The sequence below is a fragment of the Fonsecaea multimorphosa genome (genome assembly GCF_000836435.1).
Source record: "Fonsecaea multimorphosa CBS 102226 unplaced genomic scaffold supercont1.5, whole genome shotgun sequence".
In the NCBI taxonomy this organism is placed as follows: Eukaryota; Fungi; Ascomycota; class Eurotiomycetes; order Chaetothyriales; family Herpotrichiellaceae; genus Fonsecaea; species Fonsecaea multimorphosa.
Window position 1 is genome coordinate 287,392 of NW_015971639.1, and position 22,257 is coordinate 309,648.

The following is a 22,257-nucleotide window of genomic DNA, read 5'->3' on the forward strand; positions in this document are numbered from 1 at the left end:
GCGGGCCTCGGGCACCCACGGGCGCTCCTTGTTGGGCCACTACGGTTAAAGGATGAAGACGCTAAACCCGTACCTGCAGGGCCAAAATACCACCTTGACGCGTACCAGGATTGGGCAAGTCTGGGAATGGGCTCAGCCTCCTCCTGCCCTTGAGTCTTGGGCCATTGACCATCTTTTGACCGTTGCTTGGCCTGGCTCTCGCTTGGGCAGCACCCAATTTCGCACCTCAATCTCTTTACCGCGCCATGGCTCGCTTTGGCTTGAACGTGGCTTTTCACTACCTCATCCTCTTCTGCTAGTAGGATCTGCAGTCACACACATACTGTCAAGAAGACTCTGGCATTCCGACCGTCTTATCTGCGGGCGAAACACACATCGAAACACCCTGTGCTTCCGGCGTTTTCGCCGCGCTGAGACTTTGAGCGTGAAAATTCTGACCAGAACCACCGGGACGAGCTTGCTTCAAGGTGAGTCCTTGTTAAGCTGCATGGCTCTGTGACACCCGGCTGCCAGTGAGAGACAAAGCATGCAACATTGCGCACAACCAAGCAATTTTAGCATCAGCAACCAGGAGTTAGCTGGAGCCCAATCGCGTGTCAGCCATGGGTGTGCCAGACGCCGGTCGAACGCCCTTGGCTCCAGCGGATCGGAGGATTGGTCCAAATTCTCCTCCACCATGGTCCCCATCTGCCGCCCCGTTGGTAAAATTCGCCGAGTCATGCTCGAGGAGGCACAAAAGGGTGGCTGTTTGCTTGGGGGCATACCACATTACCTCGTACGGGTTGTTTGGGCACAACAGATGCGGCATGTCGATACGCTGTGTCAGGCAATTATACAACAGCATACCGAGTACCATGGACAAACAACGGCTACAAGTTCTCGGTGCATCAGTGGCGCTGGCCGAGTTTCCGGTCTTGTTTCACCGAGGGCTCAACCAAGAAGCCACAGGAAAAGGCCGCCCTGCTTAAGCTTTGTGAAATTTCTGCAATGTTTGGGGCGTGCGCATTCCTCATCCTTGATGAACTGATCATGTCTGCTTTTGCTGGCCACGCAGTTTCATGCTCAGAACCCGGACTCCATAATCCATTAGCTGTCAGCGTTTCACGTCCTGGAACATTCCATTGCATTGGCCCCATGATCTTCGCCGGACCACATGGCTCGATGGCATGCTGTCTGTTGATCAACATGTTGGGACAATTTGACAAACAGAACGCGCCAGAAATATTTGACTGATCAATCCTCTCGTTCCTGCCTGGCTGGATCGAGATGAGGAGTCGACAGCCTGGGTCTCGCTAAACGCCTGTGGCATCTCAATTATCGACTTCTTTATCCTCTGCCATGTTGTGGCTCTGGATGCTCGAGTTCCGAGTTCATAGAGTATTGTACTGCAAAGTGCCGATAATGGGGAACATCGGTTGCATCCCTGTATTTGAGCGTTGCAGAGCAGTAGAGAAATGAGTTATCCTGGCAGAGGCGCCCGATGTTGTTGGAGGAGCTGAGTATACCTATCTACCTCGTAGTTGTTTGCTGTACCACGGCACTGCACTGCCTTGGCACTAGCATCACATGGTCTCCCCTGACAGTGCCGCCAACAAAAAGAAAAAGGGCAAAAAATTACATGATTTCATGAACCCCACCTGGTTTGCGTGGTGAAACGCATTAGAGGAAGGAAGTATGCTTGGGACATGAATACGTACAAGGTACAGTGATGCAATCCGCCCAGTCGCTTGCCTGTGCTTGCCTGTGGTGGGTGCGTAGATGATTTGATCCCCTCAGTCGAGAGAGAGGCCCCTGACTCCCCGTCGCGTCGCCATTAAAGCGGCCCTCGCTCTATTTCCTGAACGAAAGTTGGTAGTAGACAAAGTGAAGTTCGCGGTGTATATAATAGACATATATACAAAGCACGGCAAGTTCGAAGCCAGAGTACCTTTTGCACCATGGTTCTCAGCGCTCGAATATTCGTTACATGAGATCCAATAGCCACGGCAGAGTTCATAGCAACATCTGCTCAAGATGGAATCGGATAGCTCTTGCGTACAGCTCCGTAACTGATGATTCGTCGCAAGAAAAAGAGGTTCCCAGATTTGTCTTCTTGAACATGGTCAGAAAGCCGGTAGGAATATTGGGCATAAAGTGTGGAACGGCCCCGGAAGAGGACAGCGTCTTGAGAGAGAGACTGCAGCACCCGACACACTGGCACCATGGGCTAGATACGAGACGCTTTGATGGTCTGTTTGGCCTTTGGCTTGGATTGATTTACAAGCTTGATCATACTCCTTTCAAAATGCCATGCTTCTCTGGAGGAGGAGTCCAGTGAAGAGGACGAGGGTGAGGAGGAGGACGATAATTCAAGCCCGGATGGCAGAGAATGTTTGGCTTTAGCAAATAGATTTTAGAGACTGGTACATTTTCGCAGTAATTGCAATGTACTTCCTAGGGGCTGGTACTACCCTGCTGAAGAATATTCAATACACCGGGGCTGATCAAAGCAGAAACTTGTGACGTCCCTTCTTCCTCCGCTCTCACTCCGTTTCTTCCTCCTCAAATATGGATTTTATAAACCCATAGGCTGGTAGTCTTCGTACTTCCAAGGGATTTGAGGGTGATAGCTTTGAGCATTGCTATCCGGGCAGTCAGCCCTGCGAAAACAAGAACGTCCCAAGCAGAGAGGCATTTCCTGGATATAATCAGGGACTTGAAAGAGTCAGCACGTTACCTTCCAACCTGCGCCATGGACGTTTATGCTGCGGCCTAGATCGGTTACCTCCTCCTTGTCTTGTCATGTCTAAGCATTGGTATTCTCAAACTGCTCAGTTGCTGGTGTCTTCTCCTCTAGCACCACAGACGGAGAATTAAGCTCGGGTCCATCGTAGACTTCGTCGCCAAACAGACGAGCAACCTCCTCAAGAGCCAAGTTCCGCGTGTCCGGAAAAGTGAAAAACACCAACGCGGTGCCAACTGCGGCGAGGATGATAAAGATCAGGTAATAGTGCCAGCCGATGTTGGCAAACGCGGTAGGGGCCGCCTGCAGCCAGATAATGTTTGATAAACAGAAGCTAGCCATGGCCATGCTTGTTGCCTGAGCTCGAAGATGGGTCGGGAAGATCTCGGCGGCGTAGAAATACATGGGGCCATCCAGGAATCCGGCAAAGAAGAAGACGAAGACATAGAGCATGGCTACCCCGGCCGCCAGTGCAGCTTTGTGATCGGATCCCAAATAGACAGCCTGGATGGCGCACTCGATGATCAGAGCACAGCAGGCGCCTCCCATACCGATGCTCATGAGATGGGGTCGAGGTAGGCGTTCAACAACCAAAACTGCCAGAGTGTTCATGGTGAAAGAGACGGCAAGCCAGCCGGCTTGCAGTTGGATTTGCTGCTCGGCATCCATACCCAAGCCGGCGTAAAGTAGAGCGCCGTAGTCTGGAACCGTGTATCAGCGACAAGGGACCGCACGCTGGTAGCCCGGCTTGATTTTACTCACTATTGATAACCAACACACCAGAGCTGATGGCCAAGAATGGGAGGCCACAGGCAATTCCCACTCGCTTCCGGTAGGACGGCCTTTTCAGCATTTGCAAGAAGGACATTTTGTGCATCCGCTCGTACTCTGTCTGGGTCCGCATGAGTCGGAATTCATTTTGAGCAAATGTCTCGTCGTGGTCGTGAGCCCCGTGATGAAGCGTTCGAACAATTTCCCAAGCTTGCTCAGGCTTTCCACGCAAAAGCAGGTATCGTGGGCTCTCGGGTATGAACCACAGGCTGACCAGGCTGAAAACACAGTAGAGGCATCCTAGTGCGGTCGGCGCTGTCCACTCGTTCAGCGTCTGGGATTTGTCGTAGAAGAACCCGACGCCGATGTAGGCTGAGGTGATGTTCCCAACGTTGAGGAAAATGGCATGCAGATCGCATAAAACGCCACGATCTTTTGGAGGAACGATTTCCGAAATGTACAAAGGCACTTGGGTCAGTTGGACCGCACAGCTGGGCAAGAGGCAGTCAGCCAAAATGGAGCAAAGAGGCACTCAAGAATCCGAGAGAGAGAAGCTCACCCAAATCCTTGGAAAAAGCGAAAAGCAATGAACATGGCTGTATCCACGGAGGCCGCCAGCAAGGCATTCGAGACCAGAATAAAAACGACTCCAGTCCCGATCGCAACCTTCCTCCCATATCGGTTAGAGAAAGGGCCGGCGCACAGGGCTCCAATGAAAGCGCCGGCATAATAAAGTCCATTGATCGCTCCCAACAGGCCGGAGGCATTGGATGCAGTGTCTAGGTGCATGTGCTTGATGAATGAAGGCTGGCCAAGGGTTGTGCCGATGTTGGCGGCATAGCCCATCGCGGCGGAAGCCCAGGCAGCACCTATACATATGAAAACAGTCTTCCACGTGTAAGGACGACGTTTGGTCTCAAGAGTTTCCATGTTGGCGTGCTGTGCTGCTGATTCTTGTGGGCGGTAGCGTCTTGACCTTCGTGGTTAGAATAGTCTCCTTGGTACAGTGGATGGCAGGATTAGGGGAAGCAGCAACATCTGGGGAAATGATCTGCTTTTATAAAGGAATTCAATGTTCCCTTTCTGCGCCGACGATGGTTCCCGCCTCCGAGAGGGTTTCCAACGCTTGAGGTATCTCATATCCCGTCAGGGTCAACCACAGAACCTCTCAACAGGAAAAGCTCAACCCGTTGTCGAGTCACCTTGACCCCGACCCACCGTAAACCTGGAGACACGAGGGAACCCCAGCTGGGGTCGGATCCAAGTCTGGAGATGGCGACCCATATATCTGAAAGGCCACCGGCTCCAAGTAAAAGCCACCGGCAATATCAAAAAGCCGAGCCTCAAGCAATAGAGAGTGAGCGGTACCCCCAAATCTATCACCTGACAACGGAATGTAGTCATGGAACCTGTTTTCTGTCTCTCGAAACTGGAACTCTCACGCGTGTTGGACTGTAGCAGTGGCTCGTCAAGCCAAGGCCTGTTGAATGTAGAACCCACATCTGGCGGGTGGCGACCCGCCCAGAGTAAAATGATGCTGCATCCAGATGTCTTGCGCTGTCTCGGGAGATTTGAATATCGAATACCCGAGAAGAAGCTGTCTCAACAGGTTCATTGGTCGTTGATAGGGCACAATGGAAACAGGGTAGCCCCTACAAACATCGCAAGTCATTGTGCGTGGAGAATCTCGTCTTTTACACAATTATCAATCGTCGATCAGTGAACCCTGTCCGGGATAAGTCACTAAAACTGTGTTCCTGAGTGTACCGTCGATGTGATTTAGGAGGCATTGACAAGTTCAGAGCAAATATTCGACGGACGTAGTAATGAGCCGGCAAGCCAATGGCAAAAATAAATGGCACAGTCTAACACAGTTAAAGAGGAATCCGCCGTGTAACAAATAGCTAATAGCTAGTAACGAGCACAGAGATCCCGCTGATCGAGATTAGATAGAAGTACCCCTTCTAAGTGATGCTAACCTCATAACTAATAGTTAATCACTTCTGTTTTATAACCCTGTCGTATGCTCTTCTTGTCACACCTATGCCACTTCTTTCTGACGTCGGCTTGCCGGATACGCTCTCTTTGACAGATTGACAATGGTGCTGAACAAGCACTCATGTTACTTTTTGGCAGTGAAAAGCCCTTTGGTGTCTTCACCCTGTGCCCAATGCTTTCTCAACCTCTGACTCGTGACCTTCCAGCCGTCCTGAGTCCTTCGGTATGTAAATGAATATGGACCCCCAAACCCATAGTGAATCTCGGGTTTCGACCTGTCTGGCGTGGCATAGAAATTGAGGTACCCAGTGGCCGATGCAGCGTCAGAGCCATCCACGTGGAATGCGATATTGGTCATGCTATGTTGCAGGCCTTGAAAAGCTCCTTCGACCTCGGTCGCTTTTAGAATGGCTTCCCTTCCCTTGAGTTCCCCCCATTCTTCAAAGTTCAGCGTTGCGTCTTCGGTGAAAAAGTTGGCGAATTCCTGGAACATATAGTTGTCACATGTGTAGCAGTAACGGTTCATGAGAGTCCACAAGGCGTCCTTGTCCTCCAGGATCTTGAGCCTTCGTTCGAGTGCTTCGATCACCGCATCTCTGGAGGACATTTTGTCAGACTCGGAGCTGATGACCAGGACGAAGCTCAAGTTGTCGTTCTGTGGTGGTGACGGAAAGAGCAAAACTATACAGATTCTTTTGAAGTTGCCAAACACGAGACCTGTCCTGAGACGACTGATAGAGAGGCGGACAGACTTGATTTCCCAAGGGGATTGATCGAGGGTCCTTAAAGCATGCTCCAAAAAGAGAATTCGTGGTCTGGTCTTGTACGGATAGGCATGTGCCGGTGGCTCGGGGACAGAATCCCCACCTCTGTCACTTTGGCCAATTGCTCATGTCTCAATGGGGACCTTCCGGACTACTTTTCGACCTCTTGGAATGCTGGAATGCTTCCAGGGTCCGACGTTGTTCCATCGTCGTTTACAATCCACTCCGGCTTGTGTATCCTTGAACCACAGGAGGTAAGTCCTCGAACGTAAAACTCAGCCTGGGGTCTCATCTCGTGAAATGATGCCACCGGATAGATGGTGGAAGAAGAGGCGGAACTCTTTTCATGCCGGTGGACGACAAGAATGTGTTTGCCAGGTTCCCGTGTTAGGATAAGGTGTCCCTCTCTCCCCATGGGTGACATCGATCCACATTCATTGACTGGAAAGAACCGAAGGCGGGTAATCAAGGTCATGTCGATGCTTGGGCAGCAATAAGTAGAGACTGACGGGACGGGAGGTTCTCTCCTCTCCTCTCTGACCCTTCTCCTTCTCTGTGCACTTGGCCCATCCCGCAGCTTGTGTAGAGCATTGCCAGAGGTAGTAGCCATGGTACAAAAGACTGTGCTCGTCACGGGTGCGAACGGATATATAGGGTTTGCGGTGTGCAAGGCTTTCTGCCTCGCTGGATGGAAAGTCTTCGGCCAGATGCGCTCCGGCCGGAGCGCCCAAGATTTCCTCAAGGAAGAGATCACCCCGATCGTCACGCCCACCCAGGAGATATACGCCTCCTTCTCCGCAACCCTCCCCTCCATCGACGTGGTTGTTACGTGCTGTGAGGATCTGGTCGACTACGAAGCCCATCACAGACGTCGTCTTGCGATGATCAGGAAGGTGTGTCAAGCCTCGTTCGCCGATCGCGGCGAGAAGCCTCTTGTCATTTTCAGCAGCGGCTGTAAAGACTATGGCATGGGTCTACGGCATCAGCAGATCGGTCTGGCGCCGCATACGGAAGAGAGCGCGCTCAATCCTCCGCCGCTCCTTGTCCCACGAACTGCCGCTGCTCGGCAGATGTTCAGCTTCTCCAGCGAATTCGATTGCATCGTAACCCGTCCAACCACGCTCTTTGGGCGCTCGTCGAGTTACTATTCATACATCTTCGCCCTAGCGGAGCAGGCAAAGATCAAGCATGAGGGTGTATTGACCCTGCCGGAGCGACCGGACTCGATCCTGCACGGAACGCATATCGATGACTGCGCGGCAGCGTACCTGAACCTCGCGACGTCGCCGCGCAAGCTCGTAGCAGGCCAGGCGTACAACATTTCTAGCCATCGATATGAGACGCTCGGTGAGATCGCCCTGGCTATCGAGCAGAGTCACGGCATCCAGGTCAAATTCCGAGACCCCGAGCCTGGAGATGCGGAACTCTATGGCGTCTTTATCCTGTCGGTCTTCAATTTTCCACAGTGGGTAAGCTCCGACAAGTTGCGTAGGGACACAGGCTGGACCGACAACAAGCCGCTATTCCATGAAGGGTACGAGACATATCGCCGGGCTTACGAGGCCGCAGCTGGACAGGACACAGAACAGGTACAGAGGGTCATGGATAAGGCCAAAGGGATGTTCACCCACGGAGGGTCGTAGGCCAAGGAGACTGCGAAATGAGGCGTTGTCACACAAGAGACGAGCGAAGCCGGTTTTATTCTGCGAACAAAATGCCCATGGTTGATGGCATCTCCTCAGTGTCAAAGGTGAAGGGGTTGGCGTCCCAGCACTGGAATCATGTGGCTATGATCATGTGATCCGATGTATATTGGTATGGCGCCTGCCACCAGGTACTTGCAATCCTCAAGGAACCTTTCAACCTCAGTTTGACACTCAGCTGAGTTGAGAGAAATTTTCTCCAAACCAGACCAGACCGGCGTCTTCAAGCGTGCCGAAGATGTTGTTGCTGCTAGAAAAAGGATCGAATGTGGGCAAAAAGGGGAGAAAGACGGCCGTGTTATCAATCTGAAATTGATCCTGGCGTTCTGCCTGTTGTGCATTATCTTGTCCCGGAGATTCACAGGCTAGTGGCAATAAATTGTCAGCCGGGAATCGAAGCACCTTGATCGGAGAAGGAAAAGGGGAGTTCGGACCGTGCTGTAGAGAATCTAGCGAATCATCAAAGTTTCCATCCAGGGCCTGCTGCATATTCCACAATCCATCTCCTGCGGCTGTGACATTCTCGGTGCCGCAGTGGCTAGCCTGCTGGGAGAGTCCAAAGCTGCCTCCATCGGTGGTCCTACTCACTGGGCCATAGTCGGACGCCCCAATCAATTGTGAATCGAGGGTGTGGGAAGGGGCTGATACGGATTCTCGTCTTGTCTGCGCGAAATGTGAAGCGTCATCATCCATCTCCTTATCATCGGTTAGCATCTTTATTTCTTGCGCGAGGATCAGCCGCAGAAGCTTTTCCAATATGTGGCCACTTTGATCCGATATCGCTGTCCGGTTGCCGAGCTGCCTTGGTCTTTTGATGAGCCTCCCAACCCAGCGCTTAGCTTCCTGAACCTGGGCCGAGAATGGCTGAGAGAGAGCAAAAATGGCCAGCATCACACCCGCCGTGAAAGCTTGAATCCCAGCATAGGCAACCGCATGCGTGTTTCGAGTCAGCCTCAGGATCTCGAGGTACTCGTGGCAGATTCTCAGTGCTGACTCCCAGCATTGAGCCCTGCTGTTCTCGACAAGGGTAGAGTATTGACCTAATGAACAGTGCTGGTCGTCTTCATGGTTGTGGGCAGGAGCTGACTGACGACGCCCTCGCGTGGGGAAATGACGTGTGCTGATGATTCCAGGAAAGGCTACAAGCGGACGGTGTAAAATGAGTTGAATATTGTTGTAGGAGATCTGCAGCGAAAGAGCTTGGAGGTGGAAGAGTTTGAGGACGGGGTTCTTCCTCGTCTCATCGGCCAGACCAGAGAACGAGCTGGGTTGCATTTCAGGCGGAACATCTTGTTTCCAGATGAGTAAAGATCGGTTGATCTCTTGTACCCGATCGACAATCTCTCGTGTCGATGAGTTTCCTTTGGAGTATAGGTCTCGGGTGATAGGTGATGCGATGCGGTAGAGCTTGAACTTGAGTCGCTGGTATGTGAACGTCGTGACTCGCTCATGAGTCCCGTCCTCAAGGAGCTCGACCGAGTCGAACCCGGGGCACGTGGCACAATTGTCGTCAATATTCCCCGGCATCTTGACCTGACAGTCTCCATCTTGCAGGTTGCAAGTGCTCCCGAAAGTCATCGCCGTGAATCTGCCAGTGTTCAACAAGATCCAGTGCCTCTGCCATTAGGAAGAGGTCAACGTACCCTTCACTGACGAACAATGCCCACCACACCCGTCGCCTCACCTCCCTCTCGATTGGATCTAGATCCCCCCAGGCGGACTCTTTGTGGAGACGCATGGCTTGCGCACCCTTGGTGGCTGCACCGCTGATCATAAAACTCCGCCTCGGTTGGCGATGATAATAGTAGAGCGAGCTCAGAAGAATGCACGTCTGCACCATGCCAATGTCTGTCTGATCCATTAGATCCATGAGCCTGTCATCGAAAACTTTCAAGAATCGCGACTGTAAGTCCGACAGGTCGGCGTCGGTGTCGGCGTCGGTTTCGTTGGCATGCACGTCTTTCCTCTCAGCGTATCTCGCTCCGATAGCCAGGACTGCTATGATCAAGTATAACATCGATTTCTGACAGGCCTTGGCTCGGCCAGTCCGCAGGACCTTCTCCAAGTCGGCTCTGAGTGAAGGCTCGTGAAAAATCATCATGAACCAGTGAACCGAGTCGATAAAGACGTCGAATAGCATCCAGGTCACCGCTGGCGGCGGCAGATCGCACCCTATCAGGATTGATACTCGTTCAGACCCTTCAGCATTAGCAGGCAGAGATCTCACTTTGCCCGGCGTGCCATCGGGAATTGCGTCTGCCTCACTCAAAGAGGCCGCTGGTGACTCGTCGTAGGTATGTAAGAGCTGTTCCTACAGTCAGTATATAATCGCCCATAAAGAGGGACTTTGCGACTGACTCGATCGACTAGTCCGTATGTCGAGGGCCTATCTTGAATGATTTCCGGTTCCTCATCCGGTGGACCTGTTTCTCTGTACTGCCCCCTAGGTAAGGAAATCCCTTCCGAGGGGCAAAGATCACTTGTTGCCGAATGAGGCTCTTCTGTCAAGCTTGTATGCGTTACTCCTGGCGCGGCGGCGCCACTCAGCGATGTTGCGTTGTTTGACTTGGTCCCACGTTTCCTGCATTCAATATCAAATCGCTGCGCTCGTTCAAAGCCTTATCAAGGCCTGTTTACCTGACAGCCCGAGGAACCTCTTCACAAATTGCATGAGATCGCGTACACAGTGTGCAGGGTCGCTCATTATCACACTACGACACATTAATCTCGGATCGTTTGACAGCATCTGGGTGGGATAACAAACACGTGGATCATCAGTAGTGAACGTACCTTTAGCTTCTGTCGCCGGCACCTCAGACACGCTCGCCGAGCGCGCAGGGACGCCATCTTTCCCAGTGAAGCGTAACCTGCATTGGCTGTGATTATCGATGTTTCGTCGACTCGAACCGATACAGGGGCAAAAGGCAGGATGCCGGCGAGGAAATACTGGTCCCGCACCACCACCTCTTGTCTCAGGGTCGAGCGTCGTTGGAATAAATAACAGGAAAGCATCTACTTAAACATTGGGGGCCAGCGGGAACGAAATGCATACGGACATCGACCTCGGCTAATCAACCTTTGCTCTAAGACTATTACAAGTGATAGGAGACTGTTTAGGTTACAGAGGCGAATTTTACCTTTTGCTATATCTTCAAAGGCTTGATCAAGGCATTGGAGTTATTATTCCCCATGATTAGAATAAGCGAGTCTGAACGGAGAGCAAACCGAATATATAGTAGTCGTAGACAAGTTACGACCCAAACATTAAGTTAATGGGAGGTAGAGCGTAGGAATTCAGTCTTATTCTTCTTAGACCAATACCTAGGTATATACGAGGGGTATCTATTTGGGACTAGGCTGACGGTTGGCTTCCAGGTTGGTATGACAGTCCCGCGCCTGGACCGTCAGGAAGAACATTCCCCCAGATAATTCCGAGCACGTCATTTGCCCTTCTCCGGTGTCGCCTTTTGTGCCCGGCAAACTGCGAACATTGCTCCACCTTCGGTACATGCGCACTACCTACTACCCAAACAACTTCTCTGCGCCTTTCTCGTCGTTTGTCTTGCTACTCAGTAGTGTGACAGCTTGATTGAGTCGCCATCAGCTGTGACAAGTAAACACCCTGCTTTACCCTCATATGTCCTTGAGCATATTGATCAGTACTCTACAAGTCGTCGAGCTTGTACCTCCGCCACCCTTCGACCGTCGCCAACATGTCTGAGTCAGGGTCTTCTTCTACACCGCCGCTGAAGAACCCCAAGCTCAGCGCGATGAGCAAAGCTTTCTCACAAGTAGATCTGGACGGACATGATCTGCCACCCTCACCTGCCCCGTCCAGCCCGAGAAGTGGCCGGCAATATGCTATTGCGACACAATTGGTTTATTCGGAGGGAAACGACCAGTACAATGCAAGCAGCGTTCCCATATACCAGGTCAGTCGTGATCAGTAGTGATGAGTGAAGTCCAAGAGCGAGCTCGCTAACTTTGCACAGTCTGCCACCTTCAAACAGACCTCTGCTACTGGGGGTGCCTCGGATTACGACTATACACGCAGCGGCAATCCGACCCGCACCCACTTAGAAAAACACCTTGCAAAGATTATGCGCGCCAAACGGGCTCTTGTCGTCTCTTCTGGCATGGGTGCACTTGATGTGATTACCCGGCAATTGAAGCCAGGTGATGAAGTGGTGACGGGCGACGACCTATACGGAGGAACGAACAGATTGCTCAAGTATCTATCCACACACGGCGGCATCATCGTCCATCACGTCGATACAACCACACCTGAAAAGGTGAAGGAGGTGCTGAATGAGAAGACGGCCATGGTCCTGCTTGAGACACCTACAAATCCTCTGATCAAGATTGTGGACATCCCCACCATCGCAAGTTACGCCCACACCGCCAATCCATCATCTCTTGTGATTGTGGATAACACCATGCTGTCGCCCTTGCTCCAGAACCCTCTGGAACTTGGCGCAGATGTTGTCTATGAATCTGGCACCAAGTATCTGTCCGGCCACCACGACTTGATGGCTGGCGTTCTGGCCGTCAACGACGAGGCACTAGGGGAGAAATTTTACTTCACTATCAACGCCTCCGGTTGCGGCCTCGCTCCGTTTGACTGCTGGCTCCTCATGCGTGGGATCAAGACGTTGAAAGTCCGCATGGACGCACAGCAAGCAAATGCCATGATGATTGCCCAGTTCCTTGAGTCCGCGGGCTTCAAAGTCCGCTACCCTGGTCTCAAGAGCCATCCTCAGTATGATCTCTTCCACTCCATGGCTCGGGGACCCGGCGCGGTCTTGTCGTTCGAGACTGGAGACATCCAGCTGTCTGAGCGGATTGTCGAATCTGCGAAACTATGGGCCATCAGTGTGAGTTTCGGTTGCGTCAACTCTCTCATCAGCATGCCGTGCCGCATGAGCCACGCCAGCATCGATGCCAAGACCCGCAAAGAGCGCGGGGTGCCTGAAGATTTGATCCGCTTGTGTGTAGGGATTGAAGATGGGGAGGATCTTTTGGATGACTTGCGAAGTGCACTGGTGCAGTCAGGCGCGATGAACGTCACGCTTGACGGAATCTATGCGAAGAATGCCACGATCGGGGACGAACATCCCAAAGAGGGCGAGCATTTGGCTGCAGAAGCTGCGGGAGTCAATGAACCTTGACGAGAACTAGGCATTTTAGTTCTTGAGGTCGAAGCGGGAATCATTGCCTTCAAAAGCACCATCCGCTTGCTCCCAGGAATGGCAAAAGCTCCTGATCCTATGGAGCGAGGAACATATAAAAGAAGTGAGGAAGAAAGGCTTCTCGCGAGGCAACAAAAGGCAAAACTTGAATTAACACTGGGCGTGTTTTCATGTTACCATTCCGTTCGTCCAACATCTGGCGACATTTGGATTTGAAAAGTGCATGACCGAAAAGGAAGGATATGTAGACATGGTGTATATAGGCCTTGGAAGGAAAGAAATGAGATGGAAAAATGAAAGAATGATTGTGGTCTGGTTTTCGGGCACGGTCTCCTTTTCTTTCTCAGCCCCTGATATGCTTCTTCTGTACACTGCTTTCTTGCTCGTCTCTGGTCTCCCGTCGGATCCTCCGGTGAATATCGCGATATCACGTTACCAAATTGCTGGAAGAGAAGCTGGCAACGGAACCACAGCTACGTAGATATATAGGTATTTAGAGATATATTCCTGGTAGATACCCCTGCCATTGCAGCAGCCATCATCCCCGAGTCCCCCGTTTGCGTCTATCACAGCTGGTCGACTCCAACCACTCGAAACAGGTTACGAGCCACGGAGTATATTGTCATATACGGGAAAGTCTTCTTCATTCCTTTCGTCTGTCTTCACCACCCGTTCCACCCGTGCAGCGTGCCCAGTTAAACAAAAAATATTGCAGACACACGCGTATCCACGGAAAAGGCGGGGCGATCCCTGGGAGACTCTATCAAGCCCCGGACAAGCGGTGCCTATCACGTGCAGAATATCGATACTATATATCTTCGACCCTCGAAAAAGGTTCGTGGAATTTTGCCAAATCCAAACACAGATTTTATTTGGTCCCAGACCGCGAGGGGGATTGGCGCAATGGTAGCGCGTGGCTCTCCTATACCTAATATCCCTTGAAACCTGTAAAAGGTGCTGGAAAAAAGCCAAGGTTGTGGGTTCGAGTCCCATGTTCCTCGCATTCTTTTTGGATCGTTTGTGGAAAGATGTTTCTTCTTTTTTTTTGGCATGAACTGGGCCGAGAGGGGGAGGGAGAGAGGTTCGTGCCTTAACGAAGAACGAAGTACGAGATACGGAAAAAAAAGGGGAGGTATCTGAGACCGTTCGGATGAACTTCGGGGTTCTAGTGAACTTCTGTACAGCAGGGAGACGGCGGGACGGGTCAGTCACTCTTTCAAATATTATATCGAGTCCAACGATCGATCAAACACCATTCAAGACCACCAGGGTCGGTAGGGAGATCATCAATAAGGAACCGAGAAATTTCTGCCGGTCGGGCTCGCAGCTACGAAGTCTATCTCAAAATCTGAGTGTCGAGGGCGATCTCAGATGCCGTTCTCACATCACTCCCACTCGGGCCAGTTCTGCGCCGATCACGCCCGCGACTCTCTCGACGACGTGATCCAAACAGCCATGGCCAAAGGCATGGCCGTCTTCGCGCTGACCGAGCACATGCCCCGGCACGAGCAGGACCGGTACCCGGGGGAGACGGCCACGCTCGAGATGCACTATGCCAACGAAGCGGCCTATGTCGCCGAGGCTCTGCGACTGCGGCAGAAATACAAGGACAGGATAGGCCTCCCCCTGGGGTTTGAAGGCGAGTGGATCCGACCGGAATCCGAAGACCTGATCAAGCGGAGCCTGGAGACGCACCCGTACGACTTCTTTATCGGCTCGGTGCACCACGTCCACACAATCCCCATCGACTACGACCACGCCATGTACAAGGAGGCGCGCTCCAAGGCCGGCGGCACGGACGAGAGGATCTTTGAGGACTACTTCGACGCCCAATTCGCCATGCTGCAGACCCTGAGGCCGCCCGTGGTCGGGCATTTTGATCTCATTCGGCTGAAGAGCGATGACCCTAACCAGAGTTTCAAGCCCATGAGGGGAGTCTGGGCACGCATATCAAGGAACCTGGATTGCGTTGCCGAGTACGGGGGAATCCTGGAAATCAACTCGGCGGCGGTGAGGAAGGGCATGGATGAGCCTTACCCAAAGGCAGAGATTTGCGAGGCCGCGCTGGAGAGGGGCATTCGCTTTTGCTTGTCTGATGACAGTCACGGCGTCGACCAGGTCGCTCATAGCTACCCACGTGTCTTGGAACTTCTGGAAAAGGTCGGGATCAAGTCTGTAACCTTTCTGAGCCACCGTGAACGTGAAGCCGGTGCGGCACAACCAAGCCCTGTCCACGACCATCACTTTCCGACCTTGTATACCGAGCAAATCGGCCTAAAGGAGCTCCGAGAACACCGGTTTTGGGGTCAGTGAACAACAGGACTACGTGATAACAGCTGCTCACTGGCATGGCATGGGTGTCTAGACCGGCCTGGAACCTTTCACATACTTCCAAATAGTTGTTGTACACGTGTTCCGCGGTCTGGCCAGGAGATACTTCTGGGAAGTCACGGCGCAACACAGTCCAGCCCCAGGAAGACACTGTGATGGAGAATAGGACTCGGGCCGATACTCCAGATTGCGCACTGGCAATCACGCAAACTCGATACAACGTTCTGGGCCGTGGCATGATGGGTTGTCTGGGGCGCCGCCACTACAGCTCTCCAACGGAGGTAACCGGTACATAAGGTTGAAACCTGGCTGAAATATTATCGGCAAAAACAAACATTTGTCTGATGTGGTTTCTCCATGTCGGCGTGTGCATACGACCATATTCGGAGATCAACCGCGGTCCAGAGGGCAGCGCAGATGCAGCAAATGTCGAGCTGGTACACGATGGTTTGTATTCAAGCGAAGGAAAAGACGCATATTTGCCCACGGGGATAAGCCGACGAGCCGACTCCTGGGGGTGGACCCAAGGGGGAGTCCCCGAGACCAGTCTTCGTCATGTGAGTCGAGTTACTAGGTACATCGGGATGCTCGTGCGCCGCCAATTGCCGCGAAAAGAATGGTTCGACCCGACGAACTGTAGTTAAGCTGCATTAATTGACCAAAGGGTCGAATGAAAACGCGGCAGTGAGCCCAACGAGCTGGGATGACCCCCAACGAACTGTCATTTGTACTCGTGATGCCCGACTAGGTATACATTACACACGGCAGAGATGGAGGTGCCGGTGCGCATATACGAGGTTCAAGGGAGGATATCTCGATTTTCGATGGTCGACTTGGCCACGAATCTTGAGATGCAGTCGGGATCGATATGTGTCAGATTCGCATTGGATGGCTGCTTTCCCTGGCTCAAGATCTCGGTAAGGCTGGTGCCCATCTCTGATGGGGGAGGTAGTGATCGCCGCCGCGCAAACTGGTTTGATCAGGACGCTGATGAAGAGGCAGCGCGGCAGGTCGGGCAGCAGTCTGCGATTGGAAGAACACTATCAAGCGGTGAGTCAAAAATTCCATTTCGGCGGCGACGATTGGAAGAGGACGAGCACTCGTCGAAAAAATGGGTACTTCTCCCGACAAGCCTTTCTGGAAGTTCGGGGAGAGGATCAGCAAGAACCAGATGCTGCAGTCAGGCAGTTAGCGGGCCCGGTATCCTGCGCTCGGTATCCTGCGCTCGGTACCTTAGCTTGCCTAGGTATGCCGCACGCACCAGAAGCAAGTGAGAGCGGAGGCACGGCGTCAATGGGATCCCCGCTTGATCTGCTGAGCAGCGCGGCAAAGCACCGTGCGACGGGGTGACGCAGGAGGTCACTAGTCACTGGTCACTGGTCACTGGTCCCTCGTACTACTTTCCTGATTAGGGGAATAGAATAGGCTTGATGAGAGAAATCGAGGTAGAAACTGATGTGCAAAGATGGGCAAAGATGGGCAAAGACGGGCAAAAGACCAGGGTTCCGCAGTAGGTATCAGGACTAGTAGTGCTCTGTTGGCGATCACGTCATGCAACCAGTGGTTGAGTGATAAACGGAAGGTGTTGCCCTTGGACCATACCAAGGCACCCAGGGGGGCGTCATGGGTGGGGGGAGGGGGGAGGGGCGAGGGGGCAAAAGAGCGCATTGACGGTGAGATGTGAAGCGAGGTGAAAGTGAGATGAACTTGAAAGTGGAAAGTGAAAATCAGCCCTTTCCAAGGGTAACGACTCTCAGGGTAGTAGGTACGGAAGACCCCCCTCTACCGAGCTACTTGACCAGAACTTTGGTACCTACCCAGGACCTAGGTACCTCTTTGCCGGGTTTCCGCTCAGACGGTACCGACCTACGATTAATAGCGTTTCTGGCAATTAATTAACCTTCTGGCAGTGTTGTTCCCGTCTCGCCGTCTTTCCAGCGCCTCTTCGTCTGTTCCGCTACTTTTAATTTTTTTCTCTCCTTCTCTCCAGAAGATCGGGTCCTTGTTGTACCTTTGCTTTGGACCGTTCCCTTTTTTCCCCTTCCATTTTTTCGCTTTTTCCTTTTTTTTCCTTTTTCCTGTCTGCGTAGAGTTCATCGCTGATTGACCCTGCAGGTCCGAAGCATGTAGGAAGTGAGTCACTTTTCTCTTATCCGATCCCTGCCGAAGAATTCCTTTTGTAACTACTCCTATCGAAGTTTTCAGCGCAATCGATCCTGCCCTCTTTCTCCCCCCCGCGGTTCCCGCCCTGCATGGATTGGTTTCCTGTGTCCCAGCAGCCCTGCTTGCTTAGTGCCCCTCATCCCTGTCCCCCGACGACTTGTTCAAACTTCGGATCTCTCACCAAACTGTCCTCGACTTGTGGCTCCTTTGAGTCCTTTCCCGTCTATGCTGCTCAGCCCCCTCGAAATCCGGGTGTGTGTCCACTGTCGTCGTCGTGCTACCTGAGCTTGAGTCTATTCGGGAAGTCAATTCCTAGCCGGCGTCTGTCACTCTACACGTGCCAACTCAACCAAGAATACAAGGATACCTCTGTCTGGGTTTTTCTGGTCGTCGCTGTAGCATCATGATGGACTGCTTCGGCCGGACTGTCGCTCGCGCAGATTTTACCGATGGTGCTGCTGTAAAGGCCTCTCCCCCTTGATCCTGCCGCTTGTGCTACTTCGCTCCCTTCCATGACCCCAATAGTGTCCAGTCATTGCGCACCACCACCTCCACCATCGCCCTCGTCAGAGGCTAGGAGTAATCAGCGGTTTTCACTCGCTCTTGCTCTTGCACCAAAGCCCTGGTCGCGTTCCTGCCAAGTGCCTCCCCTTCATCAGGCTCGTAATTCAAATTCCTGCTATCACAAAGTGAGAGAGTGACTTCATCCAATGGCCCACACCCATTGCCCCTTCTTCCCCACCGTTTTCCTTATTGTCCATGGTACCTCCCTGCTATTCAACCGCGTCCCACTGCCAATATATTGAGGCCTGACCTCTCTTCACTTTCTCCCAAACTTTCTGAGCGCCTGTCTCTTGCAACCTCTCCGCGGAACTCCTCTAGCGCCCTTAGCCACTGCGACCATCAGGAAAAAACCTCTCGACTCTCAAGTTCGACAACAGTCATGGCGTCACAATTCCACAAGCTGCTCCTCTCGGAAGGGAATAGGATCGACTATCCGAGACAAGGTGATGAGGTCAGTATCGAATACACTGGCTGGCTGTACGATGCTTCCAAACCCCACCAAGACTTCAAGGGCAACCAGTAAGTCCTCCCGGTCACGAGTGACCCTCTGGTTTCCAGAACACTTCTTCTAACCTGTTCATCAGGTTCGACAGCTCGGTCGGCCGAGGGCCCTTTAAGATCCAGATTGGGATTGGCAGAGTCATTCAAGGTATGGATTACAGCTTCAATTAAACTTCCTGCCGCCCTCTTAACACGGGTCCCTGCAGGTTGGGATCACGGCGTGCCGCAAATGTCGTTGGGCGAGAAGAGCAGATTGATAATTCCAGGGTGAGTTCTTTCGAGATTTTGGGGACTCTCTTTTTGTCCCTTCATCCCTGCTCTAGCCGTGGAAACCCTCCAGAGATATCATACTCTGTGGGATGGATTTCGACGGGGCTGGCTCGATCATTTAGTGTTGACAGCCCCGGCGGCTAGGCTTGGGTCATGGTCCGAGTCACAGATGAGCTTGATGAGCTGACATTCATCCAGAAATATGGCGTACGGCGAGCGGTCAGTAACCGATTAACCCTCCCTTTTCCCTGCAAGGCGGACCCTTTTGCTTGTATCGAGCCAACGACCACTCGAGACTTGACGAGTCCATCGTTGTGTCATGTTCAGAGTGGAAAGAAAGCCACCATTCACTCAAAATTTGACTGGGGGTTGCTTCATATCTTCGACAAACTCGTCCGAAATGTTCCCGTCTTCTCGGTTTCCGTGTGCTGATTGTTGTGTGTGGTATATAGTGGTTTCCCTGGTCTCATTCCGAGAAACGCCACCCTCATCTTGTGAGTCTATGTTTACCTTGTTCCACCGTCTGCGCTGTATGACGATGTTCTGTTGTGAAGTGTAGGATACCTTGATTTGAAGACAGACTCACTGACATGATACATCAGCGACGTCCACCTCGTGGCAATCAACAACAAGATGGCATGAGATGTTTATCCCACGAACTACGACTTCATACTCGAGATAAACACGGCTCTTGAAGCGTGAAGCGTCCTCTCGGGCTTAGGACATTCTTGGAAGGTGGTTGCATTAAAAGCGAATCGAATTTGATCAATCACATGTTTGAGTGCATCGATTTGTATGTAACTGTGCGAAAGAGCAAGGATCGGTGGAATCGCCCCTCAAACGGCAACAGATTGGCGGGTTGCCAGGGAGCCACATCCAAGGCAGGATGCTTGATTTCAGTCTTGCTTTTCGTTGATCCCTTCTTCTCATTGAACCCGGAAGCAAGTCGCGCCAGCGATTCCAGCTCTAGAAGCAGACCAGCCACCAACGAAACAGGGGTTTGCACTACTTCTCGTCTTCCGCTTTTGTTCTTGCATTGGTTCACATCGGTTCCTCACCTTTAGCCAGCAGCAGAGAATCTGTCCTACCCCTCGTCCCACATCTAAAATTGCTTCCAGGAGCGCATGCCTGCACACTTGAGGGCCTTTCTCTGGTGTCTTGTGATTCCCTGTCTTCGATGTAACAAGTTCCAGCTCGAAATAGCCAAACGAGAAATTCCGTGCCACAAGTAATATAATGCAGAGTATTCTGTCTCGAGAGCTGGCAATATCGTTTATCTGGTCAGAAAGATGCAGGCGCCGAAGGCCCGTTGGGAGCAACGGGAACTCCTAATACGACAGCCGCCCACCAAATGACAAGCAAGTGGGATATTTCCACCCCGGCTATATCGCAGTACCAAGACCTCGTCGTTGCGAGATACCTCTCCCAAGGCGTGAAAGTCTAATAATTTCCATCGTACCTGGAAGCTGGCCTTGGATTTGCAGTACATTACCGAAGCAATTTTGTTTTTCTTCAGCGCGAACGAAGCCTCTTCAGAGAGGTGATTTGCAATTTCATATCTTCACCACCTCCTTCACCTTGCGATCCTCCCCGACGACCAAGCGCAACTGCTTGCCCTGCCAGTCGTCTTTGATGCCTTTGAAGACCCCCTGCCTCAACGTGTCCGTGTACAGCTCGTACGCAGGGTAGTAGCCGTCTACAAAATGCGTGACCTGTTCGTCCGTCATGCCGCTCCCTCTCGCCGCGCGGAGGCCGGCTTCCTGCTCCAGGCGCCACTTGTACACATACTGGGGGTCAAGGGCGTCGATGTGGATGAATGCGTCGAGCTGGGTGGTTATTTCGTCATAACTTTTAAGAGCTTCGTTGATGGTCGTGATGGATTTCAGAGTGTTGTGTCCCAAGCGGCCCTTGTACGGAGTTTCGGCTGAGGAGTTCTTCAGGGACGTGACGGCGGCCGCATGCTTTGATTGCAATACTTCCCGGACCAGTGGGCGGAATCCCACACACCATCCTTCAAACAAGACCACACGCACGGGCCTCGTCGGGTCGGTGTTGACCTCTTCCCACTCGCTCTCGGGCACGCGATCTCCCTGGCCCGAGAAGGCAGCTTTGTTGTACTGCGGGATTTTAGTGGGTTTGTTCTGCTTGAGACTGGCGAACACCGCGAGCGCAAGGGGAATGTCATGCGTCGAAGGCTGTCCTCTGTGTTGCAATAAGGGATTATCTGGATGTGACTGTGCTAGTGCCACTTGATCTGCGTGCGTCAGGTAGAGGTCGTCGAGGGAGAAGACCACTACGGGAAGATTATGTGGTGGTGACGACAAGGTGGTCTTTAGTATGTCCACCAGGACCGTCTTCCCGGCGCCTTGGACGCCGTTCAGGCCGATGAAGAAAGGTGGTGGATTTGGAGATGTCGAACATGCCTTTTGATGTTCCGCAAGCAGCGAGAGAATGAAGGGCACGACGTATTGGGCCTTGTCGTCGCGAATTTCGGGCATCTTGTTCTCCCTGATTGTCCACGCAAAATTGTGGAAGTAGTCTCAGGACAATGAAAATGAAAGGAACATGATCGCTTTTTCCATTGAAATTGTTTGCTAATGCTCTAGTATTGAGAGATGCGCGGCGGCTAGAAGATTACCCGTTCCGACAAACGGGCACGACTCCGATCTGAATGGGATTTCGAGGAGGATAGACCGGGCGGGCACAGCCCGTATGTTTGGACGGATGATGTTCTTCGTATAGAAGATATCTTCGATGCTGGTGTCAATTGGATGTGTGGTGTTGAATTATTCTTTTGACTCATGCAAGCTGTCGATCTGTTGTTGGCCTGGCCACACTGACGGGAGCAGGATGGTCGAGATCCGCGCCTTGATTTCACATGCCGAACAGACCAAGTTGACCATGATGGCCAAGATGTGGAGGCGAAGAATGGGCGGGATTCGGAGCAAGTTTCGCTGACCGATGGGACGCTGCCAGCCTGCCAATGCCACTCAACTGCTGCGAAGCAACGACGCCGACCGTCGGGCGTTGGTCGTGGGGCTGGGACCCGCAGTCAACATGTGACCAGATGCCTCGGCAGCTTTTTCGACTGACGACAACTGCATGACGCCGAGGCCCGCCCAATAGCCACCCTTCATGACATTCTCGCAGCACTCGGAAGCTGGCTCTGTGTTTTGGCTTGACCAGTACTCCCTCCCCTTCCATTCCTCGTCGGCATCATCCTTCGGCTTCTTCTTTGGCATCCCCCTGTTACGGCCGCAGTTCTTATATCGGCGCAGGGT

The 22,257-nt window shown here is 52.4% G+C and overlaps 8 protein-coding genes and 1 non-coding gene across 9 annotated transcripts; 5 read left to right on the forward strand and 4 right to left on the reverse strand.

The window, feature by feature from the left end:
• Window positions 1-2,785: 2,785 nt before the first annotated feature.
• On the reverse strand, window positions 2,786-4,423 carry Z520_03311 (uncharacterized protein; the record flags this gene model as incomplete). The annotated part of the gene is made up of 3 exons (XM_016773824.1): window positions 2,786-3,423; window positions 3,485-3,984; window positions 4,053-4,423. 3 exons carry the CDS (start codon window positions 4,421-4,423, stop codon window positions 2,786-2,788), a joined length of 1,509 nt encoding a protein of 502 aa, XP_016634770.1.
• Window positions 4,424-5,615: 1,192 nt separating this feature from the next.
• Window positions 5,616-6,098, reverse strand: Z520_03312 (uncharacterized protein; the record flags this gene model as incomplete). The annotated part of the gene is made up of 1 exon (XM_016773825.1): window positions 5,616-6,098. One exon carries the CDS (start codon window positions 6,096-6,098, stop codon window positions 5,616-5,618), a length of 483 nt encoding a protein of 160 aa, XP_016634771.1.
• Window positions 6,099-6,863: 765 nt separating this feature from the next.
• Z520_03313 (uncharacterized protein) lies at window positions 6,864-7,898 on the forward strand (the record flags this gene model as incomplete). The annotated part of the gene is made up of 1 exon (XM_016773826.1): window positions 6,864-7,898. The coding sequence occupies one exon, from the start codon at window positions 6,864-6,866 to the stop codon at window positions 7,896-7,898; it is 1,035 nt and encodes a 344-aa protein (XP_016634772.1).
• Window positions 7,899-8,132: 234 nt separating this feature from the next.
• On the reverse strand, window positions 8,133-10,662 carry Z520_03314 (uncharacterized protein; the record flags this gene model as incomplete). Its single annotated transcript, XM_016773827.1, has 4 exons — window positions 8,133-9,546; window positions 9,602-10,269; window positions 10,317-10,539; window positions 10,601-10,662. 4 exons carry the CDS (start codon window positions 10,660-10,662, stop codon window positions 8,133-8,135), a joined length of 2,367 nt encoding a protein of 788 aa, XP_016634773.1.
• Window positions 10,663-11,671: 1,009 nt separating this feature from the next.
• Z520_03315 (cystathionine beta-lyase) lies at window positions 11,672-13,126 on the forward strand (the record flags this gene model as incomplete). The annotated part of the gene is made up of 2 exons (XM_016773828.1): window positions 11,672-11,890; window positions 11,951-13,126. The coding sequence occupies 2 exons, from the start codon at window positions 11,672-11,674 to the stop codon at window positions 13,124-13,126; spliced, it is 1,395 nt and encodes a 464-aa protein (XP_016634774.1).
• Window positions 13,127-14,036: 910 nt separating this feature from the next.
• Z520_03316 lies at window positions 14,037-14,148 on the forward strand. Its single transcript has one exon. It is a non-coding gene; the product is annotated as a tRNA-Arg (tRNA).
• Window positions 14,149-14,518: 370 nt separating this feature from the next.
• Z520_03317 (uncharacterized protein) lies at window positions 14,519-15,460 on the forward strand (the record flags this gene model as incomplete). Its single annotated transcript, XM_016773829.1, has 1 exon — window positions 14,519-15,460. One exon carries the CDS (start codon window positions 14,519-14,521, stop codon window positions 15,458-15,460), a length of 942 nt encoding a protein of 313 aa, XP_016634775.1.
• Window positions 15,461-18,584: 3,124 nt separating this feature from the next.
• Z520_03318 (uncharacterized protein) lies at window positions 18,585-19,211 on the forward strand (the record flags this gene model as incomplete). The annotated part of the gene is made up of 4 exons (XM_016773830.1): window positions 18,585-18,724; window positions 18,790-18,854; window positions 18,913-18,973; window positions 19,175-19,211. The coding sequence occupies 4 exons, from the start codon at window positions 18,585-18,587 to the stop codon at window positions 19,209-19,211; spliced, it is 303 nt and encodes a 100-aa protein (XP_016634776.1).
• A 1,318-nt stretch (window positions 19,212-20,529) lies between these two features.
• Z520_03319 (uncharacterized protein) lies at window positions 20,530-21,474 on the reverse strand (the record flags this gene model as incomplete). The annotated part of the gene is made up of 1 exon (XM_016773831.1): window positions 20,530-21,474. The coding sequence occupies one exon, from the start codon at window positions 21,472-21,474 to the stop codon at window positions 20,530-20,532; it is 945 nt and encodes a 314-aa protein (XP_016634777.1).
• Window positions 21,475-22,257: the final 783 nt, after the last annotated feature.